This window comes from Talpa occidentalis, unplaced genomic scaffold (assembly GCF_014898055.3).
Source record: "Talpa occidentalis isolate TD23 unplaced genomic scaffold, MPIMG_talOcc4v2.1 talOcc4.11, whole genome shotgun sequence".
NCBI lineage: Eukaryota > Metazoa > Chordata > Mammalia > Eulipotyphla > Talpidae > Talpa > Talpa occidentalis.
In genome coordinates, this window is record NW_023601104.1 from 39,720,857 (window position 1) to 39,748,139 (window position 27,283).

General features: G+C 42.1%; 2 protein-coding genes across 11 annotated transcripts in view; both read left to right on the forward strand.

Moving 5' to 3' along the window:
- The first annotated feature begins 1,322 nt into the window (after positions 1-1,322).
- LOC119238888 (X-linked retinitis pigmentosa GTPase regulator-interacting protein 1-like) lies at positions 1,323-9,850 on the forward strand. Its single transcript, XM_037503007.1, has 5 exons — positions 1,323-1,451; positions 3,002-3,107; positions 7,222-7,368; positions 8,099-8,172; positions 9,797-9,850. Exons 1-5 carry the CDS (start codon positions 1,327-1,329, stop codon positions 9,813-9,815), a joined length of 471 nt encoding a protein of 156 aa, XP_037358904.1. The 5' UTR covers positions 1,323-1,326; the 3' UTR covers positions 9,816-9,850.
- A 159-nt stretch (positions 9,851-10,009) lies between these two features.
- LOC119238886 (X-linked retinitis pigmentosa GTPase regulator-interacting protein 1-like) overlaps positions 10,010-27,283 on the forward strand; it is a 37,338-nt gene continuing 20,064 nt past the window's right edge. For 4 of the 10 annotated variants that reach the window (XM_037503000.2, XM_037503001.2, XM_037502996.2 and 1 more), the window contains exons 1-8: positions 10,010-10,339; positions 13,142-13,299; positions 14,325-14,468; positions 14,931-15,048; positions 17,865-18,314; positions 20,913-21,097; positions 21,393-21,596; positions 22,261-22,399. In XM_037503000.2, the coding sequence (XP_037358897.1) occupies positions 10,195-10,339; positions 13,142-13,299; positions 14,325-14,468; positions 14,931-15,048; positions 17,865-18,314; positions 20,913-21,097; positions 21,393-21,596; positions 22,261-22,399 (1,543 nt within the window). In that variant the 5' untranslated portion in view covers positions 10,010-10,194. Of the gene's footprint in view, positions 10,340-13,141; positions 13,300-14,324; positions 14,469-14,930; positions 15,082-17,864; positions 18,315-18,474; positions 18,627-19,079; positions 19,423-20,912; positions 21,098-21,392; positions 21,597-22,260; positions 22,400-27,283 lie in introns of all 10 variants that reach the window. The other 6 variants (XM_037503002.2, XM_037503004.2, XM_037503006.2 and 3 more) reach the window with 5 other exon arrangements.

The window sequence follows — 27,283 nt, forward strand, 5'->3', positions numbered from 1 at the left end:
AAAAAAAGCTAAAAGTCGAAAATTAAATAAGTTTAAATTTCAGTTCACTTTAACAGCTCAGCATTATTGAGTATCCATATATACCAAGTAGTAGTGATAAAGATGCATTACAGTTGGACAACAGTTCCTATTCTAGACAAGCTTGCACCTTTCTTTCTTCCCATTTATACTCACTTAACTTGCAAATTAGTAGTCTGACTGACTTCTGTATCTATAGTTGCATTTCTATGCACAAGTAAAGATTGAGAACTTTTTGTAATTAGTGGTTAACAGAAGATTTTTCTCAGACCTCAAGGCTCCCTACTTTCAAAAAATTGATATTCCAATTCTAGCACTTGCTGTTCTGGAGAAATCTGTTGTCACAGTTTGCATTTCTGTCTAAACATTCAGAGCCAAGGGAGAGGCTGAGCTACACAGCTCCTCCCACATTCAAGGAGCATGTGACAAATGAAGAAATCAGAGGTGAAGTAACCAGTGAACCCAGTGAACTGTGAGTTCTTTTCATTCATCCTGTGCTTTATTCTTTCAGCTTCAATTGGAAATACATTATTTAGGGGACAAGTAAATTTTGGCACTTTTAACTTTTCCCAGCATTATTGGAAAAGGGAAAGTGAGCCCTAAGTCCAGGTCCAACTTTATTGCTTGAAAATGGAAAAGAAGCAGCTTTCTGTCTTCCAGAGAAAGGAAAACACTTTTTTCCTTAATGGAAGGTATAATGTATCTACTTTCTTTCTCTTTTTGTTGTTTCTTTCTCTTTGTTTCTCTTTTGCTTTTACTTTCTCTTTGTTTCTCTTTTTGTCATTTATATTTCTGTTTGACACTTGAAAGCTGTATTTTGTAAGATTATGCTCCACACATAGCACATATTAGCCCCTCTAACTTTTTTTTTTTTTTAAGATTTATTTATTTATTTACACAAGCACTGGGTACAGTCAGAAGCACGGGAGGGTGAGAGAATTCACCAGAGCCAGAGCGGGGAGCAGAACAGGCAGAAGGACCGAAGTACACTGCTGAGGGGAGCAGCGGGCAGCAGGAGAGGTCTCTGCCCCATGCGGGACCCTCCGGGGAGCAGCCGGGGATTGAACTGGCTCTGCAGAGGCTGTGGGCAGCTTCGCAACCCAGCGCTCAACCGCTGCGCCACCAGGGAGGCCCCCCTCTAAGTTCTTTTTAAATATGTTTGAGCCCAGATCTAAACCTCTATGACAGCAGTTTCTATTTCTTCTTTTTGTGTTTAATGTTCCTAATTCTAACAGTATAACTTCTTTCAGGAAAGTTGTAATTATGACTAAACTCTTTGGTCTCTGTATGCCAAACAGTGCCGGCATTATGACCAGCAACACTCTGCTGGAGAAAGAACCAGCCAAGTCTCCAGAGAAATCATGGTCCAAAGATGAAAATTTTGAAGAGAAATACTCTGTTCTGGAGTATGCTCAGAAAGCCACAGAGCTTCGGTAGGTGTTTGGCATTCCTTGCTTCAACCATAATGAATTGAAAAAGTAAGCAATTTTTATTTGTACCTTTTATCTATCTCAGGGAAAAAAAAATGTTTGGGGTTAAATTCAATCTGAGAAGTAGACCTTGGAGTCCCAAGTGGGTTAAAAGCTACATTACCCAGGCCTCCCCGGGGGCGCAGCAGTTGAGCGCTGGGTTGTGAAGCTGCCCACAGCCTCTGCAGCGCCGGTTCGATCCCCGGCCACTGGAGGAGGGTCCCACATGGTACGCAGACCTCTCCTGCCGCCCGCTGCTCCCCTCAGCAGTGTACTTCAGTCCTTCTGCCTGCTCTGCTCCGCGCTCTGGCTCTGGTGAACTCTCTCGCCCTCCTGTGCTTCTGACTGTACCCAGTGCTTGTATAAATAAATAAATAAATCTTTAAAAAAAAAAAAAGCTACATTACCCTCACGGGATGTTTATGTATATTAGATTTGCTGCATCAATTCACAGAAGGAAAACTATTATCTTCCTTATCTGATCAGGTTTTCAGCCCTCTCTGTGCATCAGTTCGTGAAGGACTTTTCTTTTTCTTTTTTTTTTTTTTTAAGATTTATTTATTTATTTATACAAGCACTGGGCACAGTCAGAAGCGCGGGAGGGTGAGAGAATTCACCAGAACCAGAGTGGGGAGCAGAGCAGGCAGAAGGACCGAAGTACACTGCTGAGGGGAGCAGCGGGCGGCAGGAGAGGTCTGCGCGCCATGTGGGACCCTCCTCTGGTGGCTGGGGAGCAGCCGGGGACCGAACTGGCATTGCAGAGGTTGCGGGCAGCTTCACAACCCAGCGCTCAACCGCTGCGCCACTGGGGAGGCCCCGTGAAGGACTTTTTTTAATACACTTAATTTTTTTAGAGCAGTTTTAGGTTTACAGTAAAATTGAACAGAAAGTACAGATTTCCCATACACATCTCTGCCATCACATGCAAACAACCTCTCCCACTCTCAATAACCCACTCTAGAGTGATACATTTGTTACAATGAATGAACTTAAAATTATACTTTTAAAATCAGCATTTCAGGGCCTCCCTTGTGGCGCAGGGGTTAAATTCTCAGTACTATCAAGCTGTCGCCAGCCACTGCAGCATGAGTTCAATCCCCAGCCAGGGAGCTGACCACATGGCACAGCAGACCTCTCCTATCTTGCCTGCTGCTCTCCTCAGCAGTGTATTTCAGTCAATCCGTGTTTTCTGCTTCCTACTCTGTCTCTGGTGAATCCTCTCACCCCTGCATACCCCTGGCCTACACCCCAGTTCTTGTATGCATAAATAAATAAAAATAAATCTTTAAAATCAATGTTTCAATATTCAACTCTCAAAGTATCTAGTTTTCTGAGAGTTCACTCTTGATACTCTACAGTTTGTGGGTTTGGAGAAATGTATAACGACCTATCTATCAGTATAGTATCATACAGATGGTTTCACTGCTCTGAGAATCTGGGGGAGGAGGGTGGAAGTGCTTAACTATCTACCCCAATCATACACAGACGATTTTAGCACTGTTTTCTTTCTCTAGAACTTCTATTAGGGAAAATATAGAATTGATTCGACTTAAGAAGCTCTTACATGAAAGGAATACCTCATTGGCAGTAACAAAAGCACAGTTAACAACAGTTCAAGAGGTGAGTTGTGATCATAAGGTATACTTTTGTTAATATTATGTTCTCCCTTTTACATGTGGGAGTGCCTAAGATCACACAACTGGTCGGTATTATTCAAAGCCAAGTCTTACGCTCAGAATCTCTTCTTTTTGCAATACATTCCATTATCTCTCTATTGGAAGAAGACACAAGCCCTGTCTGCTAAAGTGGAATTAAGTGGGGTTAATTTGTATCAGGGTTAAGGTCCCAGCCACGACCACAACTACAATGTAATTAAGTTGGGAAGCCAAGAACAGTTACAGACAAAAAGGAAGGGAAATAAACCAGAGTCTTTTCTTAAGGGCTCTCTACATGTTGAACTGTGTCCTAGATACTCATAGTCAAGATCTCATTTATGCTTGACAAGAGCTCTCAAGGTAAGAACATTTAATGGATGAAGAAACAAAGTCTCAAAGAAGTTAAGTAACCTGCTCAAGTCATAAAAATAGCAAGGAGCAGAGCAGAATTTGAGCCCAAGTTTACCTGATACCAATGTTCATGTTCTTTCTCATTACCATACAGTAGAAATTATGAAAATAGGGCATCAATGATCTAAGTAGTAGATTGGCACAATTCTTTTATTGAATAGCTATTAAGTACCAGGAACTATGCAAAGCAATGGATGCAAAGATTACAAAGATAAGTAAGTCAGCTCCTAACTTCAAGTAACTACAGGATAAAAGAACAAGATGGAAACAGATACAACTATCCACACACAGGATGTAAAAGGGAGAAGACAAAAAAGGAGAATAGTCAGGGGGCCTCCCTGGTGATGCAGGGGTTGAAGTCTCATATGCAGCTATCGCCAGCCACTGCAGCACGAGTTGGATCCCTGGCTAGGGAGCTGACACACATGGCGCAGCAGACCTCACCTGTCTCACCTGCTGCTCCCCTTAGCACTGTATTTCAGTAGATATGCCTGCTCTGTTCCCCACTATGTCTCTGATAAATCCTCTCACCCCCTGCACCTCTGACCTACACCCAGTTTTTGTATACATAAATAGATAAAAATAAACCTTTAAAAAAAGAGAGAATAGGGCCTCCCTGGTGGCGCAGCAGGTTGAACGCTGCGCTGTGAAGCTGTACACAGCCTAGCAGCACAGGTTCAATTCCCAGCTGGCCAGGTGTATACCCACATGGCGCAGCAGACCTCTCCTGTCTCTCCTGCTGCTCCCCTCAGCAGTGTATTTCAGTCAATCTGCCTGTTCTATTTCCTGCTCTATCTCTGGTGAATCCTCTTACCCACTGCACCTCTGGCCTGTACCCCAGCTATTGTATAAATAAAAAAAAAGAGAAATCTTTAAAATCAATAAATAAATCTTTAAAAAAATTTGAAAAAAGAGAGAATAGTCAGATCTACCACAGAATGGTGTACAGATTACAAAAAGGATTCATAAGGGAATGTATTGATAACTGAATACTGGAAAATACTAAAAGATTTGCAGGTGGCAAAGACAACAAAGAATTTCTAGGGGATAAGCATAGACAAAGGCACAGAGGTGAGAAATTTCAGGGACCATGTCAGGCATGTCTTATTAAGAACTTAGATTTTGTCCTATATGCAATGGAGAGCTAGACAAATGTTTTAATAAGTTAATAACCTGATCAATTTTCTCCCCAGAGATATCATTTTATTCTTTTCTAATGTCTGAAATATTTTGGAAATACATTTTATTTTTTAAAGATTTATTTTATTTATTTATGCATATAAGAACTGGGATATAAGCCAGAGGTAGAGGGGGTGAGAAGATTCACCAGAGACAGAGTGGTGAAGGTAGATTTACTCAAATACACTGTTGTTTTTTTTTAAAGATTTATTTATGCATATAAGAGCTGGGGTGCAGGCCAGAAATGTAGGGGGGGCGGTGAGAGGATTCATCAGCGACAGAGTGGGGAACAGAACAGGCAGACTGACTGAAATACACTGCTGAGGGGAGCAGTGGGCAAGACAAAAGAGATCTGCTGCACCATGTGGTTTCTCCCTGGCCAGCTGGGGCTTGAACTTGTGCTGCAGAGGCTGTGGATTGCTTCGCGTAGTACGGTGTTTAACCCCTTGCACCACCAGGGAGGCCCTCATATACACTATTGTTGTTTTTTTAAAAGATTTATTTATTTATGCATACAAGAGCTGGGGTACAGGCCAGAGATGCAGGGGGTGAGAGGATTCACCAGACACAGAGTGGGGAATAGAACAGGCAGACTGACTGAAATACACTGCTGAGGGGAGCAGCGGGCGAGGCAGGAGAGGTCTGCTGTGCCATGTGGGTTGCTCCCTGGCCGGCCCGAAATTGAACTCATGCTGCAGAGGCTTTGGATTGCTTCATAGTGTGGTGCTTAACACCTGGTGCCACCAAGGAGGGCCCTCAAATACACTGTTAAGGGGAATAGCAGGCAAGACAGGAGAGGTCTGCTGTGCCATATGTTGGTTAGCTCCCTGGCTGGGAAAACAAACTCAGCCTCTGCCTCTTGTTAACTATGTTATTCTGAGCCAGTGACTTAGTGCTATGGGCTTGGTTTTCTCATTAAAAAAATTTTTTTTAAAGATTTATTTATTTATTTATACAAGCGCTGGGTACAGTCAGAAGTGCAGGAGGGTGAGAGATTTCACCGAGCCAGAGCGGGGCGCAGAGCAGACAGAAGGACTGAAGTACATTGCTGAGGGGAGCAGCGGGCAGCAGGAGAGGTCTGTGCCATGTGGGACCCTTCTCCGGTGGCTGGGGAGCAGCTGGGTATCGAACCGGTGCTGCAGAGGCTGCAGGCAGCTTCACAACCCAGCACTCAACCACTATGCCACTGACGAGGCCCTCTTGTTAAAATTTTTACTTACTCTGGGCCTCCCTGGTGGCACAGGCAGTTGAGCACTGGGTTGCAAAGCTGCCCGCAGCCTCTGCAGTGCCCGTTCGATCCCCAGCCCCTGGGCGAGGGTCCCACATGGTGTAGAGACCTCTCCTGCCACCCTCTGCTCCCCTCAGCAGTGTACTTCATCAGTCTGCCTGTTCTGCTCTCCACTCTGGCTCTGGTGAATTCTCTCACCCTCCCGTGCTTCTGACTGTACCCAGTGCTTGTATAAATAAATAAATAAATCTTTTAAAAAAAATGTTTTACTTATTCTATTTTTTTATTTTAAAGATTTATTTATTTATTTATTTAAATTTTATTTTTATATTCCCCATACAATTACAACCCCCTTATTTTGACCCCAATCCCTCCTTTCCCTGCCCCCTACCCCCCATAGAGTGTCTCTGGTTCATAGTTGTTTGTTGATTTTGATATTTTCTTTCTTATAGTTATTCTTTTTCCTGGTCCCTTATTTAAGTTTTCTGGATTCCTGCTATGAGTGAGACCATCCGGTATTTTTCTTTTTCTTTCTGGCTTATTTCGCTGAGCATGATCCCTTCCAGCGCCATGCATGTTGCTGCAAATGGCATGAGTCTATCTTTTTTGAATGCTGAGTAATATTCCATGGTGTATATGTACCACATCTTCTTGATCCAGTCATCTATTTTTGGGCATTTGGGTTGTTTCCAAAGCTTAGCTATTGTAAATAGTGCTGCTATAAACATAGGGGTGCAGGTGCTCTTTGGAATTGATGTTTCTGTGTCCTTTGGGTAAATACCTAGGAGTGGAATTGCTGGATCATATGGAAGCTCTATGTTTAGTAGGTGAAGAAATAAAGATTTATTATTAATGCATACAAGAGCTGGGTTGTAGGCCAGAGGTGTGGGATGGGGTGTGTGTGAGAGGATTCACCAGAGACAGAGTGGGGAGCAGAACAGGCAGATCTACTGAAATACACTGCTGAGGGAAGCAGCGGGCGAGACAGGAGAGGTCTGCTGCACCATGTGGGTAGCTCCCTGGCTGGGGATTGAACTCATGCTTTAGTGGCTGCAGATAGCTTCATTGTGCTGAGACTTAATGCCTTGTGCCACCAGAGAGGCCTGGTGACAAACAAGTTTAAAGGCAATATGCTATTAATCAAAGCTATATTTTGTGACATCCACTAGGGAATGGATGTCAAGAATAACAGAGATTATTCTTGCGATTATTCTTGCTGAATGATATGACCATTACCAGAGCAACTTTCCTCTTGCCCCAGAATCAAGGAATCCTGAGTGCAGCCCATGATGCCCTCCTCAGCCAAGTGAATGAGCTCAGGGCAGAACTGAAGGAAGAGCGCATGAAGGCTGTGAGCTTAAAGAGGCAACTAGAAGATGTGTCTATTCTGCAGATAACATTGAAGGAGGTAAAATAGCAATAATAATTAGAAAACATCATCATTGTAAGTTACATTCCAATTTTAGAGATATCAAAATGTGTTTTTTATTTTATTTTTAAAGATGATTAATTTATTCATACAAGAGCTAGGGTGCAGGCCAGAGGTGCAGCGGGTGAGAGGATTCACCAGACATAGAGTGGGGAGCAGAGCAGGCAGATCTATTGAGATACATTGCTGAGGGAAGCAGCAGGTGAGACAGGTCTGCTGCACCATGTGGGTTAGCTCCCTGGCCAGGGATCTAGCTGGTGCTGCCGCGGTTGTGGATAGCTCAGTGCTGAGACTTAATGCCTTTCACCACCAGGGAGGCCCCTCAAAATGTGTATGTTAGTAATGTGTTTTCAAATGAGAAATATGGGGCTGTAAGTGTTTAAACACTTTGCTCAAGATTATACCATTGGGGAAAAACTAAGCCTTATACTTATGTCTGTTCTCTAGTCTTTACTATTTTACAAAGTTCTGCTGCATTTCTGACAATAGAAACTATGAAAGCTTTCAGAAAAGCCTTACTAATTCCAATAAAAATTTCTATTCCACCTTCATTTGGTTCTAACCTTTGTAGTTGAATGTCTCCTCATAGACATAAGAGATGAGTATAAAAAGCTCCCACCTAAACCCTATCCTGCAATGGGAAAAGGGGAAACTTGTGCAATGCAATGGATTTAAAATTGGATCTTAAGCACTCTACTATCATTCTTAGTTTCAGGAGAGAGTTGAAGATTTGGAAAAAGAACGCAAATTGCTGATTGACAATTATGACAAACTCTTAGAAAAGTGAGTACCAAACTTGGGTCCCAGAACATTGCTTGGGATAAAGAGCAATTATGAAAAATTCTTCCAGTTTTTCAAAATAATACCTAATGTTGATAAGGATGTGAAGGGAGCTGGTACTCAATACTGATACAATTTTAGTGAGAATATAAGTTGGTGCAGTGTAAGTAAGAGAATTTGACACTATCTGTCCAAGTGTTAACCATGCTATCTTTTGTGCCAGGAATTCCTTTTATTTTGGAATCAAAATTAAAGAAAGCCTCTTATATACATGCAAAGGTATATGTATAATAAGGTTGTTAATTGCTGCATTGTTAGTAACAGTAAAAAAAATTAAAAACTATCTAAATTTCCTTTGTTAAGGGATTGACTAAATAAATCTTATTGCATAACCACAATAAAGTACTATGAAGCTGCTAAAAATGAGATGGATCTATATTAAGATATATATTATTAAAAAAACAATGATCTAGCAAAAGAATATGCTTACTCTGACTTAATTTGTGTTTTGTATAAATGTATAAATCCACAAGCCTTTAATGAGATGAAAGGAATGGAGTAGGGCGTAGAGGCACCTTCACTTTTATTCTTTTTTTTTTTTAGATTTATTTATTTATACAAGAACTGGGGCACAGGCCAGGTGCACGGGAGGATGAGAGGATTCACCAGAGAAAGAGTGGGGAACAGAACAGGCAGACTGTGAAATACACTGCTGAGGGGAGCAGCAGGCATGACAGGAGAGGTCTGCCGCACCTTGTGGGACCCTCACCGGCCTGCCGGGATCAAACGGGCACTGCAGAGGCTGTGGACAGCTTCATAGCACTGTGCTCAACCGCCTGCGCCACCAGGGAAGGCCCCCTGTCTTAATTTTTAAATTAAAAATATTTGACAGTTTTAGGGCCTCCCTGGTGGCGCAAGGGGTTAAAATGCAACCTATGAAGCTAACCGCAGCCACTGCAGCATGAGTTTGATCCCCGGCCAGGAGGCAACCCACATGACGTAGCAGACCTCTCATAACTCGCCCGCTGCTCCCCTCAGCAGTGTATTTCGGTCAGTCGGTCTGCCTGTTCTGTTCCCCACTCTGTTTCTGATGAATCCTCTCAACGTCCTCCCCTGCCCCCCACACCTCTGGCCTGTACCTCCAATCTTGTCTGCATAAATCAATCAATCTTTAAAAAAATTTTTTTAAAAATAAAAATATTTGACAGTTTTAAAAAATTAAAAGTGCCTCTGACTTACTTGAAATCAGCAGAGGGTAGATTGGGGAGGTTGTATAGGCGCATCCTGGGAACAACTGCAGCTTTTCAGCACAGTGAAATAGTGTGGGGGTGATCCTCTTGAAGACTCTCTGTGACAAACATTACCATTTTCTTCATCATTCAGAACATTATCTGCTTGGATCAACATGTAATATGCGGTTAGGAAGTGCCAAGAACTCTTAATACTAAGTTAAGCCACTTTTAGACTACATTTATTAAAACAAAAAATTGCAAAAGACATAAGCAGAAATAATTGTTTATCAACATCTCTTCACTTTTGAAAAGAACTGACCATGGGTCAGCTCTGACAGCTAGCAGTAATGGTGTGTAGGATACAGTTATTAAAATGTTTAGTTTTTGCCTTCCAGTGTCAACTTTTTAATCTGACTCTTAGGCAAGACCATTGGTGAAGGTAAGTAGATAATGGCGTAAGGAAAGGTAAATACTTTGTTCCTCACTTCTAATCCAGCAGATATGAGAATGTCTTGGTATACAGTTACTGGCCTAAAGAAAGCCATCATGCTGGAGAACTTCCTTGGGAAATAGATTTGACTTGGGTTCTTTCCTCAGTAGGATCCAAAGGTTCCAAGGCAGTTGGTAAATGACAGTTACAGATAAGGCAGGGACAGAAAAAACATTATGGGAATGAATGATGAACTAGACTCAGGAGATGCTAAAACTGTGTAATAAAGGTGTCTTATCATACACCTTCTGTTATCCATGTGACGACTCTCACCTTGCTCCCTAATTGCTTCTCATTTTAAGCATGCTGGACAGCAGTAATCAGCCTCAGTTGAGCAACGAGCTGGAGGGAGAACAGCAAGAGCAGAATGTTTCCCAGTTGCAGCATCAGCCGGATATGCAGCTGGAAGAAAAGGAGGAAGTCTTACTTCAGCTGTCCATAGAGCAAGGTAGGTCAGGCCTTGAAGAGCTCTCTCAAATGAGGCATATTCTACATCTGGTTTGGGAGACAGAACTTGGACCAGCGTTTTTCCGTTCCCCTCACTTGATCCTATTTTTGTGTGAGTCACAGATAACTAGAATAAGAACATTGGCAATCAAATCAAATTTACCATCAAGAAAGCATGACACCTACCTTACTCACATATTTTTTCCTATTAATGACTTCATATTTGAGAGGATGCTAATTCTTAATTTATTATATATTTTAAATAGCCCCTTTATCAAATGTATTGAAAAATAATTTTTCTATTTTTTATTCTTATCAATAATTTTAGGGTGATGAGAAACTTTTTCTTTTTCCTTTTTATTAGTACTTACTGCCTGAAATTGAGATCTAAACTACAGCTTCTGGTTACCACTACCATTTCTTTCTGTCTTAACTTTTGGATCATGGTGATAGTTATTGTGAAGACCTGTTTTTTCCTAAAAGATTTATTTATTTATGCATACAAGAACTTGGGGTATAGGCCAGAGGCATGGGGTCGGGGTGAGAGGATCTACCAGAGACAGAGTGGGGAACAGAACAAGCAGATCGACTGAAATACACTGCTGAGGGGAGAGATCTGCTGCGCCATGTGGGCAGCCCCCCTGGCGGGGGATCGAACCCCCGCTGCAGTGGTTGTAGACAACTCCACAGTTGCATTTTAACCCCTTGCACCACTAGGGAGGCCCGTTATTGTAAAGACTTTTAAATACTGTCTAAGAGATCTTCATCTCACTTCTTTTTTGCTAACCTGGGCCTTACTGTTAGGTTTATTAAACTTATATTTAATCAGATTCTAGTATGTTCACATAGAAGAGTGAAGGAAAAGAAACATGACATGAAGAAAAATAGAGGCAGAAACTATGAAAGCTGAGAAGCACATGTTCAGGACCTTGTAGTATGTCTCAAGTACAAGTGAAATATTTTTAGGACTTTAGGATTTAATGTAAACCCTCTCTGTAATGCATAATTATGAACTTATCACACTAAACACTAATCACCATTCCCTAAAACACACACACAAAAATGCCTATGTACTTATTTTCCTCCCCATCTCCAGGTTAGGTTGGGAGTGGGGGTGAATGCCACAGAGAATCAATAGCTTAGAAGTCAGAATGGAGAGGAGTGCCTTCCTGGATACATAGGGGTTGGGATCTCAGAGCTATCAGAGTACGGCCGGCCATTGCAGCGTGAGTCCAATCCCTGACAAGGAGCTAACCCACATGGCACAGCAGCCCTCTCCTGTCTCACCCACTGCTCCCCTCAGCAGTGTATGTCAGTAGATCTGCCCATTCTGCCCCCGACTCTGTCTCTGGTGAGTCCTCTCACCCTCTGCACCTCTGGCCTACACCCCAGTTCTTGTATTCATAAATAAATAAGGACAAATCTTTGAAAAAAAAAAGAATGGAGTGGAGGAGCAATCAGTGAGATACTGGTTTGGAAGTAACTGTCCCTCATGTAGCTGTTTCTTTTTTTTTAATTTCTGATTTTGTTGTCCTTTCTACTCTACAGTTCTGTAGGTGTTTTTTGTTTTGTTTTTTGGTTGCAAGTGTCAGTTCATTTTACTGGGTCAATAAGCTAGAACTACCTTTTTTAAAAATAAGAGAATATTGCTTCTTTAAGGATAAATTTTCATTTATTTATTTGAAGTAACATTGGTTTACAACAGTGTACATGATTTAGGAGAATAGAGTCACACCTCCTCAGATGTATGTTACCATGCCACCCTACCATCAAAGTACCCATATTCCTCTACTCTAAGCCATTGGGCCCCAAGGGCATTTTTTTTTTTTAAGATTTATTTTTATTTATTTATTTATACAAACTTACAGTCAGAGGCGGGGGAGGGTGAGAGAATTCACCAGAGCCAGAGCAGGGAGCAGAGCAGGCAGAAGGACCGAAGCACACTGCTGAGGGGAGCAGCGGGTGGCATGAGAGGTCTGCAGGAGAGGTCTGTGCGCCATGTGGGACCCTCCTCCGGTGGCCGGGGAGCAGCCGGGGATCGAACTAGCGCTGCAGAGGCTGCGGGCAGCTTTGCAACCCAGTGCTTAACCTCTGCGCCACCGGGGAGGCCCAAGGGCATATTTTTTTAAGATTTATTGATTTATATATACAAGAACTGGGGTGTAGGCCAGAGCTGTGGAGGGGTGAGAGGATTCACCAGAGACAGAGTGGGAAGCAGAACAGGCAGACTGACTGAAATACACTGCTGAGGGGAGCAGTGGGTGAGACAGGAAAGGTCTGCTGTACCATATGGGTCAGCTCCCTGGCCAGGGATCAAACTCATGCTGCAGTGGCTGGTGATAACTTGATAGTGCTGTGTCTTGAACCCCTGTGCCATCAGGGAGGCCTCAAGGGCATTTTTTTTTTTAATTAAAAAAAATTTTTTTAAAGATTTATTTATGCATACAAGATCTAGGTCACAGGCCAGAGATCCAGGACGGTGAGAGGATTCACCAGAGATAGAATGGAGAGCTGAACAGGCAGACTGACTGAAATACACAGCTGAAGGGAGCAGCGGGCAAGACAGGAGAGGTCTGCTGTGCCATGTGGGTTTTTCTCTGGCCGGCCAGGGATCAAACTCTGCTGCAAAGGCTGTGGATTGCTTCATAGTGTGGTGCTCAACCCCTTGCGCCACCAGGGAGGCCCAGGGCATATTTTTAAAATGAGTTAACATTAGTGGGAAGATTTAATTTTCACTTGGCCCAACTCTGACCATGGTTACTGAGAATTGCAGAGTTTCAACTTTCTGGATTATTTTTTCTAGCTCAAAAGGATCTGATGCTTGAAGTCACCAAAAAACTACAGCAGCATAACCAGGAATTAGAACTCCTGCAGACTGAAGATATAACTTCCCAATCTCCAGACAGTCAATCTGAACCAGCCTCTTATCCAGTTCCAATCCAAGAGACCACTGAAGTAGAGGTAAGAGTACCTTTAATCAAACAAGTCCCCTCTACAGTAGATCTCTGTTAAATATCCCTAGAGAAGGGATTAGAAAACTAACTGAATTATATTATATTATATTCCCCCACCCTCTACAAGTGATAAAATGTAGACTCTTTTTTTCAGAGTCAGAGATGAAATGATCTGTTGAAGATCAAATAACCTTTACAGGGTGTACAACTTCCTGACTATTGCTACTGAACATGAGGAATTAAAGGAGAGAGCACTTGGGAAATAATAGGAGTCCTCATTTACATTTTTTAAAAAGATTTATTTATTTATGTATACAAGAATTTGGTTACAGGCCAGAGGTGGGGAGGGAGGGTAAGAGGATTCACCAGAGGGCCTCCCCGGTGGCGCAGCGGTTGAGCGCTGGGTTGCGAAGCTGCCCGCGGCCTCTGCAGCGCCGGTTCGATCCCCGGCTGCTCCCCGGCCACCGGAGGAGGGTCCCACATGGCGCGCAGACCTCTCCTGCCGCCCGCTGCTCCCCTCAGCAGTGTACTTCGGTCCTTCTGCCTGCTCTGCTCCCCGCTCTGGTTCTGGTGAATTCTCTCACCCTCCCACGCTTCTGACTGTACCCAGTGCATGTACAAACAAACAAACAAACAAACAAACAAATAAATAAATAAATAAATAAATAAATAAACATGCCTCTATAAAAAAAAAAAAATAAAAAAAAAATAAAAAAAAAGAGGATTCACCAGAGACAGAGCTGGGAATGGAACAGGCAGATCTACTGAAACACACTGCTGAGGGGAGCAGCGGATGAGTCAGGAGAGGTCTGCGCCATGTGGGTAGCTCCCTGGCCAGGGATCGAACTCATGCTGCAGCGGCTGCGGACAGCTTCATAGGTTGCATTTTAACCCCTTGCGCCACCAGGAAGGTCCCTCATTTACATTTTGGAGTAAATAAATAGTATTATAAACTAACAAGAGCTTTATGGAGAGTAGTTATTCATGTACTTATTATTTATACTCCCTTTTATTATGCTTTTTCCTCTTTAGCCCTGCAAACCAACAAATGAAGAAGTAAACAAACTGTCCCAGATTTTAAGTGAATTGAAAGAATCTCATGCAGAGACCACATTGGAATTAGAAAAGACCAGGGACATGCTTATTCTGCAACGTAAAATCAACGTGTGTTATCAGGTGCAAGAAACGATGGTCCAGGAAGGGGATAGATACATGGGCACATGGGAACCACTCACAAGACTGGGAATGAAGCAAGCCCCGAGTTTGTAGGGCTGATGCAGTGATATACTGTCCCCTGCAAACACAGAATGGGCTGTCCTTTGAAGACCTTGAGGACTCACCCATGTTCATGGCACCTTGGCAATAGAAGCTAGTGAAGGGGCCAGCTAATGAAAATGGCAGGTGTGAAGCTTCTGGGTTCAAAATTTGCCAATCCCAGGAAAATACTACCATATGGCTCTGATAGCGCAACTTGTCCTGGAGGGGTCTTTGAGGAACCCAAGCCTTTTTCTAGTGGATGAATCTGCCCTGCTAAGGAGATAATGGAGTCTCTACTACCCAACAAATGTCACCTTTTTATCTGGGCTCTTTGGTTCTGGGCCACTGAGATAGAAAAGTTCAGACATTATTTTGTTTCAGGAGGAACTGGAAGCAATGATGTCAAAATCCGATAATGAAAATAAAGAGCACACAGAAAAACTGGAGAGGTTGAATCAACTCCTAGACCTCAAGAACAAGCGTATCAATCAACTGGAAGGTATTTTAAGAAGCCATGGCCTTCCAATATCTGGCAAGTCTTAGTACCTTGTTCCCCTCATCTTGGGACCTGTCATGGAGCTAGCGTCTCTGTTCCTCTCGGTGTATTCCTATCTAGAAAGCTGCTTCTTATGTTCTTGGCATATGACTTATCCCTCCTTTTCTTTATCTTGTCATCAGCAAAGGCTGATGATGGCTAGCAGCTTCTTTTCCTTCACCATGTCAGTGTCTTTCTCTGATCTCTCTAGAGAGTTTCAACAGGGCCCAGCAATTTCAGAATCTATTTTGAGAACAACAAAGTATCACCGTTGGCCCTCAGAGTGCTTTAACATTGTCCCTCTGGCAAGCTTGTCTACTCAACAGTCCAGGCATACATAGCAGTTTTTGTGAGGTAATAAGAGTTTCATCACTCATCTCCCATCATCCTTTTCTGTTATTTCACTCTGAAAGTCTCTGAATTCTTTCTTGCACTTTGAAGATGTCAACAGTAACAGAGCAACTTGCTGGATAGTTCAGCAAATTTCATAGTATAGTACTTCCTATTTTTAGTAAGTCACTGTTGACCAGGGCCTGGTATCCACCTGACTTGACTTTGGAAAATAGAGAAAGAAAATAGTCAGACAAAACCCAGCCAAAAAAAACCCTAGAAATCTGATGGTAAAACTGAGTCTACCAGAGCGGGATGGTGGAGACTAAGGGTGAGAGGGGGCAAAGTAGACTATGGTGGAGGACTATGGATGCCTTGGTGGCAGGTGTGGTGTGATGTGGTAACATACATCTAAAGAGGTGGGATCCTGTATTTCCTTTTTTTTTTTAATTGTGGACTTTATTTATTTAGCTATCTATTTATTTATCTATCTATTTATTTATTTATACAAGCACTGGGTACAGTCAGAAGTGCGGGAGGGTGAGAGAATTCACCAGAGCCAGAGCGGGAAGCAGAGCAGGCAGAAGGACCGAAGTACACTGCTGAGGGGAGCAGCGGATGGCTGGAGAGGTCTGCGCGCCATGTAGGACCCTCCTCTGGTGGCCTGGGAGCAGCCGGGGATCAAACCAGGGCTGCAGAGGCTGCGGGCAGCTTCGCAACCCAGCGCTCAACCGCTGCACCACCATGGAGGTCCGGGATCCTGTATTTCTTAACATACAGAGTGTTGGAAACCAATGTTACCTTAATAAAATTATTTAAAAAAGAAAAGTAGAAAATAGGTTGTACCTACAATAGGTTTATAAAGCTATGAGTATAAGCTGGATTAAAAAGGAAGGTAGAGAATTTATTACACTTGGAAAAAAAGAACTAGAGTAAAGGGAGATGGATCACTCTTGGGCACAATTTATCCATGCCAAGGTGAATCTGTCAAAAGGTCAATGCCATAGAATAAAGGAACTCCTCACCTTGTATTGAAATTCTCAGGTCTTTTAAATTCAAGGTCTTTCTCCCAGATAGTGCTAGATAAGGGCCCTTACCTTCTTCTGAGGTTTAATTTGCTTTAGCTTATAGTTTTTTCATTGACTGCAAGGTTAGAGGGTATTCTTTATGTTTACCTGTTATTTGTATTATTTCTTTTGAGAATTACCTCTTCCTACCTTTACCCCTTTCTTAATAGATTTTTTTATTCACTTTTAAAAGTTCTTTATATGCTAAGATTTTTTTTTTTAAAGACTCATTCATTCATGCATACAAGAGCTGGGGCACAGACCAGAGGTGTGGGGTGCGAGAGGATTCACCAGAGACAGAGTGGGGAGCAGAACAGGCAGACTGACTGAAGTACACTGCTAAGGGGAGCAGTGGGCGAGTCAGGAGAGGTCTGCAGTGCCATGTGGATTGCTCCCTGGCAGGCCGGGGATCGAACCCATGCCGCAGAGGCTGCGGACAGCCCCACAGGCTGCATCCTAACTGGTTGCGCTACCAGGGAGGCCCTATGCGAAGATTGTTAATCTTACATCATCCAATGCAAAATTTTAAATATATCTTAAGTTTTGTTAATCTTATCAACTAGGAGACTGTTAGTCAATCTCTATGTTGACTTTGGATAGGAAGATATTCTGTTGTATACAGAATATTTTTATTCTTTTTCTTTGAATCTTAAAATAGGACCTTCACCATCAATACATTATGACTGAAATACTTCCCAATTTGAAGTGATATTTAAGTATCTGGTTGGATTTGGGGAGTAATGCTCAGATGGTGGTAGACTGTCTTACATATCTTTGCATCTTATTGCCAATATTTTGAATGTCTTTCCAGTGAGTCTTCTCCCCACTTTTTACTTCCTTACTCTTTGACTTAATGTGTTTTGTTTTTGCCATCTTACCAATAAATAAAACCAAATTCCCAATAAAATAAAGATTCTTGTGGTTGATCTGCCTGGAGAAGAGGAATCATTTCTTGGTAGGGCCCATGCAGTGTAATAGCCACTATGACTGTAACATGCTATTCTTCCCATGGCCAATATCCCAAACTGTTGGAAATGTTCACATTTTGTGATTTTTAGTGCTCTCGTGTATTTACCAGTGAATTGCTAGGGCTTGTCGTAAGCCAAAACAGTGTCATCTGTAGATGATATTGTGCCTCTAGCATTCTCCTGATTTTCAATCACTCATACCTTATCTCTAAAGTAGGCTTTGGATTACTTGGACATCAGAATTCAAAGCTCCTGGTTCTGTTCTGTTTCTTTTCCTCTTGAATAACATGATTTCATGAAATAACCACAATTTGGATTTCCAGCGTGGTTTTTATTCCCTTTCTTTCTGCCTGCCTCTACCCTAAGGAATAGCTTCCTACTCTTTAATAGATAGATAGTTTTTTTTCCTCTCTAGAACAGCTCAAAGATGTGGCTTATGGTACCCGACCATTGTCATGTCTGGAAACACTGTCAGCACACAGAGATAAGGATAAAGTGGACATTTCTCTGCTTCATCAGAGTGAGAATCTGTTTGAACTGCACATCCACCAGGCCTTGCTGACATCTGCTGCCCTGGCTCAAGCTGGAGACACTCAACCTACCACGTTCTGCACCTATTCCTTCTATGATTTTGAAACTCACTGTACCCCACTAGCTGTGGGGTCACAGCCCCTTTATGACTTCACTTCTCAGTATGTGGTGGAAACAGATTCTCTTTTTTTGCACTACCTTCAAGAGGCTTCATCCCGACTTGATATATACCAGGCTTTAGCCAGTGAGCACCATACCTTGGCAGCTGGATGGATTTGCTTTAGCAGGGTTCTGGAGACTGTGGAGAGAGTTCATGGCTCTGCCACACTTACTGGTAAGTGCTCTCAGCTTCCCACAGATTCAGGCCTAATGCAGAATTTCCTAAGGTCTAGTAACTCATTTAGTGGTTTACCATTTTCTTCCTCTGTATTTATGCCCCATCCTCACCACATCATCTATATCTTCCATACCTTTAATGCTTTCTACTTACCCAGGAGCTGGTGGAGAAGAGTTTGGGGTGCTAGAGTACTGGATAAGGCTGCGCTTCCCTGTAAGACCCAGCCTGCAGGCATGCATTAAGCAAAGGAAAGCTCAAGCTTACCTGTCAGCCAATGTGCTTGGAGTCTGGGAGGCCCAGGAGGATGAGGTGAGAAAAAGGATGTATCCAGGCTTCTCAAAGGCGCCTCAGCCAAGCAGCTCATGAGAACAGCTCAATCTTGCATTCTCAATAAGAACTTGTTAAATGTGTATTTGCTGAAAGAGAAAAACTGTCACACTACAACTAGTCCAGATTCTTCCCTTGTTCAAACTTGAGTTTGAAGTGAAATTATGCCCTTGGAACTAGCTATTTCTCCTTACTGTGAAAAAAATAGCTTCTCTGTTCCATTGTCTCGAATAAGGCCTGAGTAGCAGCATCTCCTTCCCATAACTATCTGCCAGAGCCAATTTGCAGGCATGTGAAAGTCATTAGGTTTCTCTGTAACCCAATCAGGATTCAGCCATTCTCTAAGTCATAGTTCTTTCTTACCAAGGGTGATAGGCCTTGCTTACAAATCTCTCTGGCTGCCTTTTCCTCAATTCAAGACCAACATCTTTCCAGACCAGATCAGAGACTTGGAAGCATCAGAATGCACTGCGAGTGGAAATCACAAGGTGCTGTGGCCTCCAGAGTCGATGGCCGGCAACCCAACCCAGTCCATATGCCATGTACCGCTTCTTCACCTTTTCTGACCATGACACTGCCATTATTCCAGCCAGTAACAATCCAAATTTTAGAGACCAGGCTCGATTCCCAGTGCTTGTGACCTCTGACCTGGACCAGTACCTGAGGAGGGAGGCCCTGTCTGTGTACATTTTTGATGATGAAGATGCAGAGCCTGGCATGTACCTTGGCCGAGTCCAAGTGCCTTTGCTGCCTCTTGCACAAAACAAATCCATTAAAGGTGGGAGTTCAAAGTTATTAGAACTTTAATGCTCTCTGCTCAGTGTTGTTTCCTTTCTTAATTCTACTTTGCTTTGATTACTTGCTTGGAACAGTCTCTCTTAAAGCTTGCTGAAAAACCTTTAGAATATTGTCAGGAACAACAGAGCAGAAGATTTAGAGCCTCAGCAATCATGTGAAAACATTAGCCGCTGCTGCATCTTTCTAGCAACAAAAGCAAGGTTCCCAGTGGGTACAATCCACCAACCTGAGTCTGTACTTCTGTCTCTCTACAAGTATTTTCTTACCATGTGATGCTTCACAGTATTTGTCTTTGTTCAAGACCTCTCATTTCTTAGCATATGGATATTGGATTTTAAGTTGTGTGCTTAACACTCTCCTATCATTCTCTTGCTTCTTTGAAACAGAGACAAGTTAGACTTCTGTGCCACACCACAGGAAAGGCAAAAAAAAATTTTTTAAAGATTTATTTATTTATGCATACAAGAGCTGGGGTACAGACCATAGATGCGGGGGGTGAGAGGATTCACCAAAGACAGAGTGGGGAGCAGAACAGGCAGATTGACTGAAATACAGGGCTGAGGGGAGCAGCGGGCGAGTCAGGAGAGGACTGCTGCGCCATGTGGGTTGCTCCCTGGCCGGCCTGGGATCGAACTTGTGCTGCAGAGGCTGCAGATTGCTTCATAGTGTGGTGCTTAACCCCTTGCGCCACCAGGGTGGCCCAAGAAAAGCAAATTTGGATTCCTTCCCCGCCCTGCCCCCGCAATACAGACCTGAGTTCTTGCTACCTTACTTTACTTTCAGACCCAGTGTTGTAGGGTGCAGTGAGGCAAAGTCACCTCTGGTTGCAACTGGGAGAGTGAGGCAGGGTTATCCATGCTCATTAGGAAATGTGGAGAGCTATCTCTAATTCCAGTCCTATTTAACAAGCTTCAGGATGCTCCATGAAGTATGTGAGGTCCCAGTAACACAACTGCTAAAACAAAACAAAAAGCTGACACTTCGGCTCATAACTAGTCCTTTGCCAAACAAGAGAGACAATTTGAGCCATCTGTTAATCAGTGTTACAAATTAGAAGTCTGACATTTAGAAAAAGTCATTGCTAAAATTTTCTTGGCTTTTGTTATTTTACAAGTAGAGACCACTTGAATGTAGATAATGGTCTCCTCGGTACGCCTAGGGCATAGTGAGCATAGGTAATAGTAATAATGTGATCTTGTTTGTTGGCTGGGTGACTGATGACAAGCAAGCTGTATTCCTCCCCGTCTTGACTATCTCTTCCTGAAACTTAGATATCTGTTTCCCCTAAAATATTCAAAGTATCCTGCTATTTTATGTTATTTCTAAATGTATTATCATGATTATTTGATGTGAATTTATAACAAAATAGGATGAAATTCAAAATAGGAATGGAGACCATAAGTTGCTGAGAAGTACTCACTGGCCTACTTTGTATGATAAGACTTTTCTTAATGTCTGTGTCTTTTACAGGTGATTTTAACCTCACTGATCCTGCAGGGAAACCCAATGGATCTGTTCAGGTGCAACTGGATTGGGAATCTTGCTACCTAGCCACAGAGAGCTTCCTGAAACCAGAAGCTCAGACTGAGGAGACCATCACCAAGGACAATTTAGAGATAGCACCTGAAGAGGAAAAGGAGTCATTTCCTCCCCAGGTGTCAGAGCTTTACCAATCCTACAAGGCAGACTTGAAGAAGACAGTATTAAAATTGGAGTAAAAGAAATTCCTTCTATGAAAGTCATGTGTTCTGCAAACAATCTGCATCCCTCATAAGCTTTGAGGCTATTGCTGAAGCCGGGCTCTTATTGTGGGGATAAGAGAAGAGGGGGTCTCTCAGTTCTGTGTCAGGAGGGAATTGATGTCTAATGCCAGCTCACAAATACCCTTTTTTGAATACAGATATTGTTCAACTATCATTTTGTAAGACTGTCTTTGATCCTTCTACATAGGACCAGGTGGCATCTACTGAGATCCTCACTGAAGCTGACCAGTGTCAAGCAAAGAGAAAACCTCCTCAGGAGGGAGAAAGAAAGGAAAAGGAACACCAGGTGGCAAGCTACTCAAGAAGAAAACATGGCAAAAAAACAGGCATCCAAGGAAAGAACAGAATGGAGTATCTAAGTCGTAACGTCTTAAACGAAAATGCATTACAGGTAAGGCCTTAGAAAACCTAGAGAGGTAAAATATGGGTTATATAGCATTCCCAAATGTATTATTCTCACAGATAGAAACAGGAGCAGATACAGAAGAGAAGTAATAATCATTGCTTTTTGTGTTTCTACAAATATAGGTAGTTTAATAAAACTTTAAATAGTACAGCCCATTTCAGTGTAAATTAATTAAATTATGGACTCTGTGATTTATGCTTAAAGGCTTTAAAACCATAACCCTAACCATCCTCTTCAACTATAATCAAAGTAAATTAAAAACAAATATTTATTGAATAACTGCTGTCTTGATACTGCCTTTTTTCACAGGAAACTGGATTAAAGTTACTACATGACACCTAAAAATATATGCATGAGATTGTAAATATATACTATTATCTGATTATAATATTTCTAATTATATGTGATTTATATTATATGACACATAATTATGTTATATTACTGTATAATTAACACATAATTATGAACTTATTTTATTAAATTATAATTATATAACATACTTATAATTATACCATATATATTATTATAAATATATATAACACACATTTTTAACTTAAAGACATGTATTAAATTAAAAATTTAAAAAGGGCTAGTATGAGAAAAGAAATCCAGGAGATCACCAGCTATATAATATTGTCTTATTTTGAAGCAGGTGAACTATACTGAATGGACCTTCTCAGGGCTGAACACCTCCATCAAAAAGGATTTAAAAACTCAGCAAAAGGAAGAGGAAATCACATCATCCCATTCGGCACTGTTACAGAAGGAAGCCCTACATTCTGTAAATGGTACTGTCTTTTTTTTTTTTAAAGATTTATGTATGTATACATACAAAAGCTGGGGTACAGACCAGAGATGAGGGAGGGTGAGAGGACTCACCAGAGACAGAGTGGGGAACAGAACAGGAGAAGTTAAAGAAGAGGAACATTAAATTGATAATGTATAATTTATATCTACACTCAGAAAATGAAGTTATGAGTTCTCTTTTTTCTGGAATATCAAGTATAATATCAATTATAATTTCTTTTTTAAATTTTTGTGTAGAAGAGCTGGAGTGTAGGCCAGAGTGTGTGTGGGGGTGGTGGTGGTGGTAAGAGGATCCACCAAAGGCAAGAATGTGGGGGAGCACAATACAGATTTACTGAAACACATTGCTAAGGGGAGCAGCGGGTGAGACAGGAGAGGTCTGCTGTGCCACATGTGGGTTAGCTCCCTGGCTGGGTATTGAATTCAGGTCATAGTGGTGATAGTGCTGAGACTTAACCCCTAGGCCACCAGGGAGGCCCATAACTCTCAGTAGTTAATTGTAGGTTGCTTTCTTTGATTTCTTTGAGCAGTTTCTGGATTTGAGATTCATATTCATCTGTCTTCAACTGGAGTATCTAGAGGGAGCAATTTTACAGTTTTAAGGCTTCACACAGTGTCTTTACTCCATTATACCCCTTAAGATTTCTTTTTTTTTTTTTAAGGGACGGGGGCTAAGAGTCAGAAATTCTTTTTTTTTTTTTTTAAAGATTTATTTATTTATTTATACAAGCACTGGGTACAGTCAGAGGCGCGGGAGGGTGAGAGAATTCACCAGAGCCAGAGTGGAGAGTAGAACAGGCAGAGTGACGAAGCACACTGCTGAGGGGAGCAGCGGGCGGCAGGAGGGTTTGTGCGCCATGTGGGACCTTCGCCTGGTGGCCGGGGATCGAACCAGTACCGCAGAGGCTGTGGGCAGCTTCACAACCCAGCGCTCAACTGCTGTGCCACTGGGGAGGCCCCCCCTTAAGATTTCTGGTTCAGGTACAGAGTAAGCTGGTTCTGGTTGCTGCTGAGGTCAGATGAGAGGTCTACATAACTGAAAGAAGTGATGGTGCATCCCCATAACTACAGGCATCTCAGGTTACACTGTAGTTCTCTTTAACACTTTACATAATCATACATTATACAAAAATAAAGGATGATGTAAAAAATATATATATAAAGAAAAAGAAAGGAAAAGAATAAGTTATGTGAATAAAAAAAAAGAAATTTCACACAGAAACTTTAATCCAGTAATTCTTATATATTTCTGCCCCAAATCGAAGCATGTTAGTCTTGATTTTTGTTGGAGAAGATGTACAGTCATCAGTTATGTTATAACCAAATACTGTGCATCAGCATCTGCAGTTTACATTGGGGGTAATTCAAGTCCCTACTCAGAAGTTTTATGCTGCCATCCCCCAGGTTATTCTTTGCCAAACACAACTATGTCAGCCTCTACCTTATGATCAAAGCAGAAGAGAGCTCCTTACAATGGATTGCTGTAAGATAACAGTTTTCTATGACAACTTCTGCAGGAAGCATGGCAGTTGTCTAAGTTGTGTACAGCAACTTGACACCCTCATTCAGGAGCTCATTTGCTATGAGGTTCAATACTGCCAGGAACTGGTTGATTTTTTTTTTTTTTTTAAATTTTTTTTTTAATAGAGGCATGTTTTATTTATTTATTTGTTTGTTTGTTTTGTTTATACAAGCACTGGGTACAGTCAGAAGCGCAGGAGGGTGAGAGAATTCACCAGAGCCAGAGCGGGTTGCAGAGCAGGCAGAAGGACTGAAGCACACTGCTGAGGGGAGCAGGGGGCGGCAGGAGAGGTCTGCGCGCCATGTGGGACCCTCCTCCGGTGGCAGGGGAGCAGCCGGGGATCGAACTGGCGCTGCAGAGGCTGCGGGCAGCTTCGTAACCCAGCGCTCAACCGCTGCGCCACCGGGGAGGCCCAGAAACTGGTTGATTTTGAGAAAATAGAGGAGAGATCAGCTCATCGATGAATGGTGGCAGAACAAGATGCAGCTTACATTTTGGTGGTCATAAGACCTCACACAATCAGGGAAACATCATTTTGGTCATATCTTTGAAAAACCAGATGGTTTTTGTTTCTTTTTTTCCACAAAAAATTCTCACTGATGATACCAAGGAAGTGCTGAAAGAGAGCTAAAAAGCAGATTCATGTTTGAACCAAACATGGAATAAAGGTCTATCCAGAAAGGAAGCAATTGTTGATCATTCTGTGATCGCTCAACTTAAGCATCTCATTCTGATGTATCATTTAGCAGGTGTATCCTCTTTTCTTGCAAAATTTTCTGCAAGTTTTTTTTTTTTAAAGATTTATTTATTTATTTATGCATACAAGAGCTGGGGTACAGTCCAGATGTGTAGGGGGTGAGAGGATTCACCAGAGACAGAGTGGGGAGCAGAACAGGCAGATTGACCAAAGTACACCGCTGAGGGGAGCATCGGGCAAGTCAGGAGAGATCTGCTGAACAATGTGGGTTGCTCCCTGATTGGCCAGGGGATAGAACTCATGCTGCAGTGGCTGCGGACAGCTTCATAGATTGCGTTTTAACCCCTTGTGCCACCAGGGAGGCCCCAATTTTCTGCAAGTTTTGTCAGTGCTTGCTGCAGAGCAATATATGCATGATTTCCATTTTATTTTTCAAATGTTCTTTGTCATGGGTCATTAATTCTTTCACAATTTGTTTCTCCTGAGAATTGTAAAGACAATACAAAACTTCCTTTCCATCACTGAGAAGTTTTATTCTTTTGGGACTGTTTTGTATTTTGGTGAGTCCCTTTTGACCTCCATTCACATCTAGCAGCCAAAAGTTTTCTCCAACGCCCTGACTCACTTGATGTTGGGCCTCCCTGGTGGTGCAAGGGGTTAAGTCTCAGCACTATCAAGCTATTGGCAGCCACTGCAGCAAGAGTTTTGATCCCTGGCTAGGGAGCTACCCACATGGTGCAGCAGACCTCTCCTGTCTCTCCCACTGCTCCCCTCAGCAGTGTATTTCAGTCAATCACCCTGTTCTGGTCCCCATTCGGTCTCTAGTGAATCCTCTCCCCACCCCCAGCACCTCTGGCCTACACCCCAGCTCTTGTATGCATAAATAAAATAAATATTTTTTTTAAAAGCAAAGATGCTAATGTTCAAGATGCTGAATAGGAAATTGGTGTTTGTTAGCCTTTCTTCCTTGGAGAGAAGCTTATGTACATCTATGTGTCCCAACTGAGGCTATCTCTGTCTTTCTCCTTGTTTCCAGAATATAGAAAATGGTGGGAAGAAACTACCGAGATGATGAGGGAGTGGTAGCCCTCACAGTTCTTGTCCTTCTAGAGAATATTCTTACTCAGGAAAAGATAGACTCCACTGCCCCAAGTTTCCCAAGGTCTTCTCCATTAAACAGGGATACCTGTGTTCACATGCTCTCAGCTGCTGAAACAGAACCTTCTTTGAATCTTGGAGGTACTATTTGTGACAGCTACAAGTTGCCTGTGTGAACTGGTTGCATAGAAAACACAGGTAGTAGTTTAGCAAGTCAGGACAGGTCTTCTCTCATCTCCATCTGCAATTTCAGACAAATGCAGAGATGCTCCAGCAGATTTGAGAGCTGAGTCCATGTGGAACAAGGCTGCATTTCTTCTCAAGATAAAAGTTCACAGACTTAATCATCATCTTCAAAGCATTTCAAGAAAGACTTTCTGTCCAGCTCTAACAACCCCTCTATTTCTATGAAGAGGGACTCTTTGACTAAGAGTTGGAACTCTCTCAGAGTCTTGTGCAGTGTGATAATCAGTATCACAATTGGCCTTGGTTAACATTTTTCTCTTTGGCATACTGCCCACAAGGATGGACACCAGCTTCTACTTCCTGTCATTACTACATGACATTGGTTAAGTACTTCTGAGGTACTCTCAGCTCATTGAAACCACCATGATGAACCACCAGGATCTCTGCAATGGCATCCTGCAATTTTGACTAGTCCTTGGAGACCAGCTCTGCTAAAGTAGTGACCCACTTAGCTGAGATAAAAGGCAAAATTGAATTCTTTGTGAGGATGTCCTGTGTCAGGTGCAGCATCAGTTTATTTTTTGTCAGTGGGGTTTTCCCAGTGCATGCAGGACATGTAACACCACCATGTGTGAAAATGGTCCCGAGAGCATTTTAGGATTAGAAAATGGGATCATCATCTCATATCTCTGAGTGATAGTATGGGCATTTTACCAGTTCTTGGCCAAAATTGCTCTTTAATTTGTTTTTTCAAGCCACCAAATTTGTGGTAGCTTGTGATAACAACAATAGGAAAGTAATGCAGACAGTAACAAATATTTGATTATTAGCCAACACACATCTAAATAAATTTTGCATCAAGATTAAATCTTAGTTATGCTTATAGCTAGAAAAGAATAAAGGTCCAAAGTTAGTAATTTAAGCTTCCATTTCAAGAAACTAGAAAAAGAAAAAAAAGTCAAACCCAAGGAAGGAAATAATAGAGCAGAGCAGAAGTCAGTGAAAAGTAAACTGAAAAAGAAGAAAGAAAATCATTGAAGTCAAAATTTGTTTGAAAAGATCAACAACTTGCTATGCCTTGTTTGAAAAGATCAACGACTTGATAGGTCTTTATCTAGAATGACTATATTAATGAAGATTCAATAATAAGAAACTATATAGTAATTTGAATCGGAAAAATGTAATGTAAACAATCACCCTACCACAAGTACTGACCTAGAGGAGATGAGGATTGAATAGTAAGAAGTAAAGAGAACTCCAAAGAATACCGGACTGAAATCCAGACCTCATTGGAGAATGTGAAGTTTTATTTTACTGAAAGGCACCAAAGTTTACTGTGGCTTCATGTCAGAACTCAGAAGG